General features: G+C 31.8%; 1 protein-coding gene across 1 annotated transcript; it reads left to right on the forward strand.

The window, feature by feature from the left end:
- The first annotated feature begins 7,333 nt into the window (after window positions 1-7,333).
- LOC125844721 (ferric reduction oxidase 2-like) lies at window positions 7,334-10,706 on the forward strand. Its single transcript, XM_049524051.1, has 8 exons — window positions 7,334-7,634; window positions 7,923-8,025; window positions 8,139-8,330; window positions 8,425-8,659; window positions 8,755-9,082; window positions 9,171-9,414; window positions 9,546-10,255; window positions 10,427-10,706. The coding sequence occupies exons 1-8, from the start codon at window positions 7,424-7,426 to the stop codon at window positions 10,564-10,566; spliced, it is 2,163 nt and encodes a 720-aa protein (XP_049380008.1). The 5' UTR covers window positions 7,334-7,423; the 3' UTR covers window positions 10,567-10,706.
- The last annotated feature ends 5,040 nt before the right edge of the window (window positions 10,707-15,746 follow it).

Consider the following 15,746-nt stretch of genomic DNA (forward strand, 5'->3'; position numbering starts at 1 on the left):
TCACAATATTCTTCTCTTTCCCCCCTTCATTTTTCATCCACCGCATACTTTTCCCTGTTTCCGCATATACCTGGCTTTGACCCGCTTTTATCCTATGCTGCTTATGCATTGCAATTTCAGGCATCTGTCTAATAGACCTTCCACCAAAAAAAGGATCCATTAGCATGTAAAATTCAGGATTCTGATTTTCATGTCAAAATTATCTTAATCCATTTGGGACGTGCTCTCTTTAGTTATTCTTCTTCTTTCTCTCTGCGGTGCTCGTTGCTTCCTTTCCTATTAATGACTACAGGTTGATGGTCACCTTTCGGCTTACAGTGTGATGGTATGCTTCTCATTAAGTGCCTTGGTCTTGAAGCCAAAGTGTTCAATGGTGTTCTTGATTTTCACAATGACGTTTTTGTGCTAGATGAATTCTTCAATGTTGTTCAGGGAAAAAAAAAAGAGAAAAGGGAAAACCTCAATGTTTCAGTTTGGGCCAATCACGAGTTTGGCCCGAAGTTTTTTTGCGCTTTATAAGTTCATTCATATTCATTTCTTGCTGCTCTTACCAGTTTGATTTTTGATCAACCCTGGAAGTGAGCTAAAGGAGCTAAGCATATACTCCTTTTTGGCTTTAGTGTCATGTTTACTTTCTGAACTTGGTCCAGATTGTTTAACTATCATGACTGTTGCTTGCTTCACAGTTCACTCCATCGAGGTATCATCAAATACATATCCGCTGATCATATCCTTCATCTTAAGTTCTTAGCTTTATGTGTGAGCTTTATGTTCTCTTTGTTGTTTTAACTGTTAGAACACACTTCCTTACATACCATTTCCATTTATTTAAAAAAAAAACACTTTTGCAATGCACTTCATGAAAAGGGAAATGGAACTTTTGGGGTTGCAATTCGAAAATTGACAAGTGAGACTTGCAAGTTGCATGGATAATCATTAACTAAATGTACAAATCAATCTATACAATCAACTATTCAACTAAGCCTTAATCACTAACTAGTTGGGGTCATGATATGGAGTCTCAGTATTCTGCTCTCTAGAGATTGTTAAGCTTATCCAAATATCTTGGTGGGAGTATACACCATTTATTGGCTCAGACGGGCTATTTGAGGTTTGAACCCTTTCCATTCAAATGCTACTAATAAATTTGTCTTTTAAGGAAAATTAGCGGTTATCTAAATTTCATATCCTTATCCTAGGTTATCTATACCAACAATGGTTAGACCTTAATTCCAACTAATTGGTATTGCCTATATGGTTATTTTCTTCCTTTGCCAACTGGATGTACAAATGTTAACAGAATATATCACAACATGGAAGAATTCGGTAAAAGTTTTGGGGTCTAGCTAGGTCTAGGATTTCCCCCAAAATGAAACATTGGACAAAGCTAAACCATATACAACATAGTGTACAGTTTGATATCACTGCTTCTTTATTTTTGACAATTTCTGTAGCTAGTTGGGTAGGATTCAGAAGGTACTTTGCTGTAAATAAGGGCAGTAGTTGTGCTTAATATGGACTTTTAAAGGTGGCCATCTGCTAAGCACTTGTTGTTCAGATGTTCATGTCCACGCTAGGCTCATTTGATTACAAAAAGGCATTTCTGGAATTGTCTCTTGATTATTACGAAAAGGCATTTATGGAAAAGTCTCGTGGTTACTCCCTATATTATCCTTCACTTTTCTCTAATTTCTTCTTTCCTCCTATATAGAAGAAGCACTGTGAGTTATGCAACTTGATTTTTCCAAAAAAGCTATCATGTTTTTCTATTGTTTACACAAGTTCCATATCATTAGTAAATTTGAGATGGTCAAAAAGTAAGCAGGTGCTTGCTGCAAAAGCTGTCTTTCTGTCCCGATTTGGAAGCTGTATTGGACGTGGCTACACATTCATTAATGGGAGTTTCATGTTATATGCTGGTATTTTTTTGATAAAAGTAACAGTTAGTCTATATTTATCCACAGGTATACTACCTCAAAAGTGTAGTTCCCCTCCAAAAGTGTTGTAGTTACATAGGATCCTATACCTACCAAGTTACAGCCAGTCTATAGTTGTGCTGATTACTTCTGAGCTATCTAAGACTACTTGTTTACACCAAAAATAATACAGAGCTAAACAGTTAAGCTTAAATCTTTGTATGTTGCTCTACTTTCCTTCATGACATCTCTGGTTCCTCCCTAGCCATACTGTCCACCATATACATGATGGGACCATCTTCCATCTCTCCTCCTTTCTTCCTGCATTTCCGTCTCTATTCCAGCACTTCAAAACATCTTTGATCCTTCCTGGTTTCACCCATTTAATCTCTCTCATATTGGTGAACATTTGCCACAGCTGGGTTGTCCACTTGCAGTGTAAGAAGAGATGGTTGACTGTCTCTCCTTGCTCTTCACACAAAAAGCACCTGGAACACAGGTGAACGCCTCTTTTGTTCAGGTTCTCATGTGTCAAAACTGTCTCCTTAGCTAACAGCCAAGTAAAACAATTTACTTTATAGGGTATCTTGGTTTTCCATATCATCTTCCAAGGCCATTCTACTTCCTCAAAGCCAACTGTGTGTTATATGCTGGTATTTGGAAATTGTTGTTAGCTTGGTTTTTGCTTGAATTGAGTCAAGGAACTGCACTTCGGTGAGGAACTTTGTTTAGCTGTTATACCTTTTATCTCTGATGGAGCTGGGGATAGAATTGTTTTTTTCTTGGTAGAGATTTCCGATCTATCGGTGGAATAAATTTCCCTTGAAAGCAATTGTTATTAGTAGAAGTATAAATATGATGTAGCTACCAACCAGAATTACGCTTCCAGAGGTGGTTGACATAATTGGTGGTCAAATTTATTTGAATATAAAACATAATGGAAACCTTCAGGTTAGGAACTCGTTGCATTTCGTGAAAACATGGGGAGGGCAGGGTAAATGTTGCTGGAAGCTGAATGACAAATCTGCAGCTGGTTCATTTTAAATTCTATGACTGGATTTATTTAACAAAAGTACTCTAAGAGTTACTGCAAGCTATCTGGAGTCCTAAGTGTAACGGGAAGTAGAGTTTCTTGTTTGTTAGTTTATGCTTATGGGTTTTGGGTGGGGTGGGGTGGGGTGGACAGGTGGAGGGTTCAGAGGGATATTAGCATGCCAGATAATATCAGGATGTTAACATTTTTGGTGCTTTGTGCACAAAGTACTGCGGATAGGATATGACCATTTATAACTAGGCTCCAAGGTTGAAAGGCAGCTATGGCATATGAGACTAGTATTTCATACTCTTTGAAGCCATGGACAAGGTGAACTATAGAGCTTTTTGATATAAGGAGAATCCTTTGTAGTTCAGAGTACTTCTCTGGTTCTTTTGAAAAGGATTTTTTTTTTTTTAAGTATTTGGTAGGACCATTTGGCACGAAGGCAACAAAAATAAGAATGCAATGAGCTGGTAAGACAACTGTTTCAGTTTATTCATCACCTTTATCTCCTCTTTTCTGGTTCTTAGCTACACACAAAACTTACCTAGTTGTTCAGAGAAACTTTTTTTCTTTTCTGGGTAGCTGTTTAGGATGCATCTTTTGAGCACATCCATTGCCAGTACACTTCTTGTTTCATGGGGTTTTCCCCATTTGGGTTCAGCAAAATATATGGACTTTATTGGTGCGTCATGGATGAAGAGGAGGCTTGCATCCAGAGTCTTGTGTGATAAAAAGGTACTGCCTAAACTCAGAGATAAGTTCTAGAGAACGGTAGTTAGACTGACTTTGTTATATGGGGCGGAGTGCTGGTCAATCAAGAACAATCAAGAACTCTCATGTTCAAATGATGCAAGTTGGGGAGATGCGGATGTTGAGATGAATGTGTGAAGTACTAGGAGTGATAAAATAAGGAATGAGGATATCAAAACAAGGTGGGAGTGGCCTACGTGATGGACAAGATGAGGGAAGCGAGACTGAGATGATTTAGGTGTGTGAAGAGGAGATGCTCAGATGCCTTAGCGAGGAGGTACGAGAGGTTGGATATAGTAGGGACTGGGATAGGTATAGAGGTACGAGAGGTTGGATATAGTAGGTACGGGGATAGGTATATGTAGGCCGGAAAAGTATTGGGAGAGGTCATTAGATTAGACATTATGCAACTTCAACTTACCGAGAACATGACTTTCGATAAGAGGGTGTGGATTAGGGTAGAAGACTAGTAGGTAATAAAGTCTTGCTTTTTGGCAGGTTTAGTGTTGGTGGTATCTGTCATAGTATTAACCTTATTCTTGTAGTTTCTTGCTTTTGATATCTTTCATCATATGTCGGTTATTGCACTATTTTGTTGTTAAAATTGTTCCTTTTCTAAATGCTCGGCACTGCTTTCCTTATTAGTTGCTATATTTTCTTTATTGTCATTTTTCCTTTCATAACCACTTTGATTTGCTGCACTTGAGCCGAGGGTCCTTTGGCGACAACCTCTCTATCTCCGTGAGGTAGGGGTAAGGTTTGCATACACTCTAGCCCTCTCTAGACCTCACTTGTGAGATTTCACTGTGTATGTTGTCGTAAAATATGTGGACTTGTTAAAAAAAAAGGGATTTTCTTTCAACAGACTGGATAAAGTGTTGACAAGCTCAGCCAAGTACTTACATGAGATATTTGTTTTTAATCAATGATAAGAATTTCTAAGATGGTTAATCTTTGGGTAAATTTTCTGACTTTGTAGCAGCAAATGGTTCTGCTTATTAAATTCACAAGTAGTTTTCTGTTTACTTCTTCTATATTACTTTAATTTACATTCTGTTATGTGAATTTTCTTTGATTCAATCAATTTTATTAAGTCTGACGGTGTAGTGGTGTATGAGGACATCAGAAACTATTGCTGATCTTGATCTAAGCTATTTGCAGATATTGCAAAACTTCTACTAATAGATAGACACGATTCATTGAACAGAAGCATATGCCAAAGAAGGCGTCGTTTTTGTGGTTGTCAATTAATGGCTGAAGTCTGTGTCACTCCAGTGCAAAAGCAGGTTGGTTCATATGTATGAACTCTTTAGTACAACTAGCAGCCTTTGTTTTTTTGCCATTTGTTTGGTGTAGACTTTTAGTTCAATAATGCTGTTTATCTATAATTCCAGAGCAGTCCCATTTTTCTCCTCTAGGCCCATCATCACCTTACAAAGTGCTCAATAAAGTAGCTATTATGATCCAAACACAGTGACATCAGGAATCTTCTTTAGTCAAAACAACTCTCCTTTCAAGTTGGAAATTTTGGAGTTATACTTGTCCTAGCTTTTATGTACCTCGACTATTCTATCAATATCTGCTACATCCCATGAGTGCAGGTAACAGATACTCGAACATGAGTGCGAAAGCTGGCTCAGACAACACGGTCATAAAAAAAAAGGGTTAAGTATCTGATTGATTTATCCATGATTAACAATTATTTGTTGTTAAGTACTATCTATCTATCATGGAAAACTCCAAACTCCTAACTTCCAGGTATCTACAGGTTCAAGATACTTATCATATCCTTGGACATTATTTTTTATTTTATTTTATTCCCCTACATAATGATCAAAGTACTAAGCTGATACTCAAGAATAATATTGAATTTAATGTATATAGCATGACAAAATGAATGATTAATTAGTGAAATTATATCCCCAGTTGAATCATCTAGTTTAGTCACTATAGATTAATGAGCACGTGTAGACACACATCCACCACGCTAACAACGTTTCTCAGTATCAACCAAACACAAGACGTTAATTTACTCCACCCACTAGTTGCGCTTTCAAGTTGCGTGTATTTCGACTATTTTAGGAAGTACCTGCTTTTCGTATATATCATTTATAAGCAGCTTAAAAATTGTTAAAAGAAATAACTATATATTTGAGCTTTTTTCCTTTCCCTTTTGTATTCTTGTGCTTTTAAAAACTGAAAAAAAAACAACCCAACCTGCAGCATTTCCCTTTTCTTCTGTTATAATAAGAACATAAATGTAACGGTATTAGTAATTTACGAGCAAAATATTTTGCTTTATGTGAATTTTGGACGTTATCTACACGTTTACATCATTTAAATTTAGAACTTTCATAAACTACAAGAAATTAAATAATGTATTTATCTTTTTTATTTTCCTAAATCTAATATATGTGTAAAAGAATACTCACCCCGTTTCCATTTTAGTTGTTATGTGAAGTTTTTCGAGAGTTAATTTGACTAATTCCCAAAACTCAATTCGACTACATACATTCGATATTTTAAAATAAAATTTTAGATATTTAAAAACTACTATAGAAATTAAAGTACTATAACTTGCAATTTTTTTAATTTCAATATGATGAAAAAATACATCTGAAATTATTAGTCAAAATTCATATCGTTTTGACTCAAATTATAACCACTAGAAAAGAACAGAGGAAGTATAAAAGTAGCTTCTTTTGTCACTTTCACTGTGAAAGTGCCCATGAGATACAAGTTCATTTTGGTTACCAAACTTTTTTGTAGAATTTATGGACGATATCTTGACAAGAACTGTTTTCTGAAAATTGAAAATTCTACATGTACGTAATTTTAAGGTTTTCATTTCATAACCAAATTATAAAAATCGAATAAACACAAGAGCACTTTATGATGCTCAATTCTAGCTAATTACTATAAATTATAACATTAGAGTTTAAGTTATACATACATGATACATATAGTCTATTTAGTTTTATTGTGAAAAAAAAGTGAGTTAATTATAAAATATCATTTTTACCATATACTCTCTCCATTAAAAAAAAATGACATAATTTCTTTTTAGTCTATTTAAAATAGAATAATCTCTTTGCTTTTTAGTAATATTTTAATTTCATCTTTCCATGTGATATGTTTAAGGCCACAAGATAAAATACCATTTTGGTACATTTGACATAACTTTAATTTAAGACCACAAATTGAAAAATCTTCTGTCAAACTAGATTATTTTTTTTGAAACGGAAGAAATATTAATTAATTACCTTAAAAACTCTATTTTAATTCATGGAATACTAATAGCCATAATCACTGTTTAGGCCAAAAAGGTAATAGTAACAAGAACCAACATTGCATGAACCATGCAATTGAATAAAATGAAGTTATCCACGTGCCATTCTGGTTGACCTTTATATTTTTCTTCAACATGGAATTTATTTTACACGTCACTATAAAATGTTGAAAAATGAAAAAATAAATAAATTTCCACATACGTAAACGCAACAGTATATACAAATTTATGTAGGGACATGAATCATGCTATATATTTTTCATTTCAAGAATATATAAGAATGATCTCATAATTGTTATACACACTTGCTAAATAGAAAAATATTATATCAATTCTCTCTTTATATACTATATATAGACTTCATTCCTTTTCAATATTCTTCCATCCTAAAGTTGTCTTTTTATTATAACAAAAAATAAAAGTGAAAAAATGTCTCAAACATCTTCCTCTTCCTCTCCTTCTCTTAAAGCTTCATCAAGTGTTACCAATGATTTTCAAGCAATTATAATGGCTCTAATATTAATTGTTACAGTTGGGTATTTTATACTTTTGATAGTAGCACCAACCAATATGTATAGACAAATATGGACACCCAAGATTAAAGCTCACACAACCAACTCCACATACTTTGGAGCTCAAGGTATACTTTTTTTTTTAAGTTCCTCTATTACAAATTGTGGTAGGGTGAAGTCAGAAATTTCGTTAAGAATGTTCAAGATTTAATATATATGTATAAAAATAATTTTTAACCTATTTACTTCGTATAATTTTCTAGTTGCACCTTAGTCTATCTTGAGGTTATACCATATCATATAGTTACTTATGATGATTGTTAGTATATGGTGTTAAAGTATTGCACATTCTTTAATTTTGTTGGATAAAGATAGAAATTATGAATTTATGTTAATATTTTTTTTTTCAAAAACAGGAAGGAATTTGTTGATGAACACATTTCCTCTCATATTTATTGCTGTCTTGGGATGTGTATACCTCCATTTATGGAAGAAATCCAATAATAAAAACATCAACAGGTCTGTAAACCCNNCCCCCCCCCCCCCCCCCCAATTTTTTTTTTCTACACAAAGATATAAATATTCAAATCTATTAATATATATATATTTTTTTTGTATTTTGTGATTAACAGAGTTGAGGAGAAACAAAAGTTGGCTATATGGAGGAGGCCAATAATCATAAAGGGGCTAGGAATTGTATCAAGAATAGAGCTTAGCTTTTTTGTGATGTTTATTGCACTCTTAGTTTGGACTTTTGCTTCTTACTTGCATATTATTTTTCCCACTATTACACCAAAATCCGTAGCCAAAAGTGGAGAAAAAGTGTAAGTATATTCAGGAACAAATAATTTGAGACAACTATTTTTAAAAATGACGACAGATAATTTGACCGTTGACGGATTAATTGGTTATTGACAGATGGGAAGCCAAGTTGGAAGATTCAGGGCTGAGGTTGGGACTTGTTGGAAATATATGCTTAACATTTCTGTTTGTTCCAGTCACAAGAGGCTCATCTGTGTTACAAGTATTTGGTTTGACATCAGAAGCAAGTGTTAAATATCATATATGGCTTGGCCATATTGTAATGACTCTTTTCTCTGCTCATGGCATTTGTTACATTATCTATTGGGCTGCCACTCATCAATTGTCTGAGGTAATATATGAGAGTCTTGATGTAACTGGTAAAATTGTTGTCATGTAATTACATACCGAATTAGTAATTAATGTTTCTTGATTGAAATGAAACAGATGCTGAAATGGGGAAAAACTGATATATCAAATTTGGCTGGTGAATTGTCATTGCTTTCTGGATTGGTGTTGTGGATAGCAACATTTCCTAGAATTAGGAGAAAGATGTTTGAACTCTTCTTCTACACTCATCATTTCTACATTCTCTTTGTCGTCTTCTTCGTCTTCCATGTTGGTGTTTCTTATGCTTGCATCATGCTTCCCGGTTTCTTCCTCTTCATGATTGATCGATTCTTGAGATTCTTACAGTCCCGATCAAATGTTCGTTTAGTCTCTGCTCGTGTTCTACCATGTGAAACTCTTGAGCTGAATTTCTCCAAGACTAAAGGTACATTGAAGAAATTTCATAAATATTCAATTTTGTGACAAACAAGTCCGTCACAATTTTGATCAATTTGTTTATGAATATTGTGCAGGTTTAAGTTACACACCGACTAGCATCATGTTTGTGAATGTACCTAGCATTTCAAAATTGCAATGGCATCCTTTTACAATCACTTCAAGTAGTAATTTGGAGCCAGAGAAGATCAGTGTTGCCATTAAGGGTGAAGGAAGTTGGTCCAAAAAGCTCTACCAGATGATCTCTTCCCCTAATTCTGTCGATCGTCTTAATGTCTCTGTTGAAGGACCTTATGGACCTCCTTCCACACATTTTCTAAGGTATGTATGCAATATACTATATGTATGAGTTATGACTAGTTCAAGTCGAATTTAATTCACAGTTCGCGTACTACTATATGTTACAATGATAAACTAAAGTTCTGTTTTTTTTAAAAAAAATATTGCTGTAGGCATGATTTATTGGTTATGGTAAGTGGAGGAAGTGGAATTACCCCTTTCATCTCCATAATTAGGGAGCTAATCCACACAAGTGAGTCACAAAAATGCAAGACACCAGAAATCCTACTCATCAGTGTGTTCAAGAACTCGGAAGATCTCACCATGTTGGACCTTCTCCTTCCTATATCCGGTGCCCCATCTGAAACTTGTAAATTGGGGTTACAAATTGAGGCTTTTGTAACAAGAGAAAAGCAACCTGTGTCGACAGAAGACAAGAAGAACTTGAGGACCATATGGTTCAAGCCCAACCCATCTGATGAGCCTATCACTCCAATTCTTGGACAAAACAATTGGCTCTGGCTTGGTGCTATCATATCATGTTCCTTCATCATTTTCTTGATTTCCCTGGGAATCTTGAATAGATATTACATATATCCAATCGACAAAAATACTAATGATATATTTTCTTATCCAATAAAGGCTGTGCTGAATATGCTAATCATTTGCATATCTATAGTCATCACAAGTAGTGCTGCATTTGTTTGGAACAAGAGACAGAGTGGCACTGATGCAAAGCAGATTCAGAACATGGAAGGTGAAACTCCTATGGCTTCGCCTAATTCTTGGTTCTATAATGCTGATAGGGAGATGGAAAGTTTGCCCCAACAGTCACTTTTTCAATCAACTAATCTCCATTTTGGTGAAAGGCCTGACCTCAAAAGTAAGTTCTCATCACAAAAAATATTCCTAATAACAAGTAACTCGTCATATCAAGCCTGATATATAATACGGTATAACCTACTATAGCTAGTTGAATTGTAAATACGGTACATAACATCACAATTATGCAATATTAAAATGTCTTATTCAAATTACTCAACTTTTTATGCAGGACTGTTGTTTGAGAGGAAAGAATCAAGTGTTGGAGTTTTGGTGTGTGGCCCAAAAAAGATGAGACATGAAGTTGCTAACATATGTTCATCTGGTTTAGCATCCAACCTTCATTTTGAATCTATCAGTTTCAGTTGGTGATTTAGTGAATATAATGCAATGGAAAAATAAGATTTGTTTGTGTGCTTATGCTTTGGTTGATTGAATTTTGCAAGTGCTCCTGTAACATGCTTCCTTTGTACTGAGAAAATGTAAAAAGAGACAGTTTATTCTGCTTTTAATCCTTCTTACTGCCATACTCCGTACTCCATCTGTCTCAATTTGTTTATCTGATTTTGACTTGACACAAATATATTATAAAGTAACAAAAACTTTTGAATCTTATAATCTTAAACTAAAGATATGTATAACGTATCACATGTTCTTTAATCTTGTAATTTTAAACATGTCATGCGAAAAGTTATAAGAATTAGAAAGTAGCCAAAAAAAGGAAAAATGCATTTTTTTTTAAATAATAAAAAAGGAAAATAAATCAAATAAATTAAAACGGACGGAGATTAAACGAAAAAAGGTAAACAAATTTCTTTAAATTATGCAAAATTTAGCAAATGTGCCTGGTATTTTGGTCTAAAAATATCTGGCCTCCAATAGTTTGCTAAAAAATGCTGGGGTGGATTAAGGGTGACCAGTATAACATGTGCTTTAGGCTCCCAAAGTATTGAGTCGCTAAAAAAGTTTGATAGTAAATTTTTTGATTTTAATTTCACTTAGAGATAATATCAAAAATTATAAAAAAATATACAAAATCGAAATGAAAAAAGAAAAATAGAATAACTATCTAATCTTTATCAACAATATTTTAAAACTTGGAATTAAACAACTCAAATCTTCATATTAATTGATAAAGTTTTTATAAAAATATCAATGATGATATATTGTAAACAAATGGAACTCTTATTAACTAGAATTAATCCTTACTTTTATATAATAATATTATTATTATTATATAAAGTTAAACTATTAATAAAATAACTGCATGTAGACTAAAACCATAAAAAGTGTGTATATATAAAAATTGTATAGATAGCAGAATCATAAATAATAATTAATACTATAAATTAATTCAAAATCATATTGATTAATGATTAGAATAAACTGATAATAAGAAATTTTCAAATAAAATCTTTAGTATGATAAAACATAATACTGGTATATATCTCTAATGTTATGTCAATAACACTAGGTTAATTAAGAAGGTATTTTTTTAGTTTTCATCTTTTCTTTTAGTTATCTATGATCTTTCGTATATGTCTCTTTCTCAATAATCTAAACACCACCCATATTCCCTTAGCCTCATTCCCATCCCCATACTCATTTCTGAGTCCAAATTTCACCTCCATTTTTGAGTTCATACTAATTTATCGGTCTGGATCTCATCTCCAGTTCTGATCCAACATAGCTTTATAAAATGGATAAAAGAAGTATTTTATTTATTCCAACCTTATTTTCATGTAGATGATGAGTTGAGTTTGAACCACACTTGATAAAAAGATTTTTTTTTTCTTGTACAAGTGTAGATGATGTGTTGAGTTTAATTTGAACCACATTTGATAAAAAAAGTTTTTTCTTTTTCATACGAGTTGAGTTTGAAGATTTATTTATATGATAAAAAGGTTATTATGAATTTATGATATTGTGTATATATATTTGGTTGAAATTTTTCTCATTCTTTTTCTTTTTTGTTCTAAGTCAGCAGGCTTAGCAGAAGAAGAATCAAACAAAATTGAACAAAAGAAAAAGAAACATGAGTGCTATTAACAAAAAGATCTTGATTAATATTTAAATAAAAATAAATATCGATAATTTCTAGTACTCCCACTAGATAATATTGAATGGATTTGTGAGACAATGTATATATTTAAAAAAAGAGTTTATCACATAAATTGATCGCTAGAAATAATTCAAAAAGTAAAATCATAAATATATAAGCAATTAACTCTCTACCCAAATATAAAACATTCAAACATTTATCTTAGAGCAAGAAAATCATAAAGACTTTCTCTAAAGATTGAGTAAAATATTGTCATTAAATTAAAAGGGAAAACGTGTTGAGTAAAACAGAATGAAAGAGTGAATCAAATATAAATGTCAGTTAATTAAGCGTTAGTAAGCTCTCTTTATAAATAAGGATTGAACAGCCCTGACATATCTCCCAAAGACTTTCCTCAGGCTTGGATGATGAAATCATAATTTGTTATGGTTTGCAAAGATATAAATAACTTCAAAGAATCATCTTCACACTATTAGGAAGCTGGGCATTTGGATGAGTGATTAAGGAATTACGAATCGAAAAATCATGGATGGATATATTATATTTGATAGAGACTCAACACTAGTCAATATTTTCAAGCAGCAAAATGGGTAGTTGAGAGGTTGCTTATGTTGAATGTGATGTACATGTTTGACCATAAAATTCTGACTAATTCTATTTTCACTTTTTTTTCAAGAATTTTAAAAAATTCCAAACAGCTAAAAATTGTTTTCATTTTCTCTCTCTCCAAACTACTCACAATATTAAAAAAAAAACTCTAATATATTGTGTGGCCAAACACAATTTTAATTTCTAAATATCATTAATCATTTTGAAAATAATTTTTTTCTTTCTATTTTTACCATGAAATGAACGTGACCAAACGCTTACTTAAGTAACTAAATTGTTTGGTGAGAAACGCCTTCCTCAACACTAGTCAAAACACTACTGATGAACTTTCTCTCTCTATATATATTTTAACTTTTAAGGTATTATAATAAGCATTTCTCTCTCTATATATATACTAATTTAACATATGTGTTTTGCACATGTGTCTCACATCAATTAATCGCATGTTTACCCTATCATTCTCATATTATCATTGATCAAGGTAAGTTTAATCCTAAAATAATTATTAAAGCAAAATAAACAAAATCCGTATTAAAGAAAGAAAGTAAAAGGGGACGGTAGTTTTTGGACCCAACTTTTTATGGAATTATTACAATTTTTTCATGGCAATTAGGTCACGGTATTTCACTATTAAAATAGTTTATAATATTTTGAGAAAAATAGTATAATTGAAAAAATAATAGTAATGAATTAGATCAATAATTTTAAAGAGGTTCGTACTTTTAATATAGTGTATAATATAGATATATAATATTGAGTTTGAGATCTAGTACGTGTTCAGCGATACTTGCTGGAATAATGCAAGAACAAATAATGCGGGTTTTAATCATGCCGTCTTAATCATAAAGTCACTAAAGTCATTGCTAGGGGCTTCAACTTTTTATGGCTCCCAATTATATATATATATATATATATAGTCTTGACCATAAAGTCACTAAAGCAATTACTTGAGACCCCAATTTTTTTGGAGGCCATAATAATTGAATAGAATAGTACGTAATATTTAGTTAATAGAAAAATCTTTTTGGCCAGAATGATATTTTACCTATGTTATTTTACATTTTTGAATATTTTTACCCTTTTAACTAAAAAATGGAAGAAAGACTAACTTATTTTAAAATAAAAAAGATATTATAGACTTCTTAAATTTCTGGCCAAATTCTTGTCAAATTTTTAGGCCATTTAGCATTTTCCTTAGTTAATCATAGCATCCTTTCTTACATTGCTACCTATTTTTGTTGATTTATTTATATCTTGACAATTATCATGAACCCACATTATTATTTTTACATTTATCTTTTTTATTCTCATTTATATTTTTACTAGTTGATTTTACCGATAATAGTAGGATTTTTCTGTCTATTTTGCAGAATTCTGATGATTTTATCCAATTTTCCACTAATTTATGTCAAGTGTTTTTATGGCCAAAACCTGTTAGTTGTTAACAGTAAATTAGTTTATTCGATTCGTTTTTCTTTGGATGGTCATTACCCATTTTATTCTTACTTTAAATACACGGTTTGTTTTGTAGTATAGTTAAATCCATCTTTTTGTAATCATAGATTTGATGTGATCGCATCATTATTTCATTTCATTTTTTTTAACTAGTAAAATTATTCGTGTGTCGCGCGAGAATTTAATATCATAGAATTTATAAAATAATACTTAAACTTATCAATCATTAAAATTAAACTACTATATTATCTTACCTACAAGATTGTGTAGTAACAAACATTAATAATGTAAAGGAAAATGATAATTATAATATCTTATCATTTATCCTTCAATCAATCATCTTTAATTTGATTTTATAATTTATCTTTTTGCTTCCAGGAAGTGTTACTATTTGATATTTTTAGGGAATCAAATGAACATCAACCGGAGATATTAAATTTTCTAATAAATAAATAATCGTTGGTGAAGGGATAAATAAAATTAAAAAGGCTGAAAAAAGTGAACAAATATTCTAGTTCTAACGTATAGAAAGTTCAGCCGTACCTTTGGCTTTACATATATCATTTTAAAGTTTCCCATTTAATGTATCATAAGTAATTATTAAAATGAAAAATTAAAGGAATAATGTATCATATTGAACAACAATTCAGCTTATTATATATACTTGAAAGGGAAAAATATTACACAAAATTATTCAGTTTATTTGAGTGTTTTTTTTTAAATGAACATACCAAAGTGATGGAGTTCAATTTGAAACTACACTTCTATTCCAATCGTAGTGTCGAAAAACACATCTATTACTTCAAGAAAAGAATTTACAACTTGTAGTAAAAGTCACAACTTTTCATAAAAAGTCGCAACTCTTATATGAGTCGCAACTTTTCATAAAAGTCACAACTTTTCATAAATATCGCAACTTTTCATAAAAATTGCAACTTTTCATAAAAGTCACAATTTTTCATAAAAGCCACATCTTTTCATAAAAGGGGAAGACTAGTTGTGGTAATAAATAAATTAAAAGGGAATCCTTGTTTGTGGTGGCACCACGTAGGCGAGCCTACGATTTTCTTTTATATACATCTATGATTCTCTCATTATTGAATATTCTAAATTCCACCGAACGGTTAATTTTTTTTACATTATGCAAAATCTATTGTTGTATGTTTATAAAAATATCAAATTTGTTTTTGGTGTATTCTTTAAGTTTCAAGCACGTTAACATGTCAATATTGTTTTAATATCATTATATCATCTTATCAACTTTAACACAACTATTTCAATATCATTATATCAATTTTTAAATTTTTTTAAAAATTGACGTCGCCTAATTAGAAACAATTTAACTTTAAATTTTATCTTTATCCTTAATGAAATGATTTTCATCTAGACAAAATCTAAGGATTCACAAGTTTTAAAAGTCTTTTTT

This window comes from Solanum stenotomum, chromosome 1, assembly GCF_019186545.1.
Source record: "Solanum stenotomum isolate F172 chromosome 1, ASM1918654v1, whole genome shotgun sequence".
Classification (NCBI taxonomy): Eukaryota; Viridiplantae; Streptophyta; class Magnoliopsida; order Solanales; family Solanaceae; genus Solanum; species Solanum stenotomum.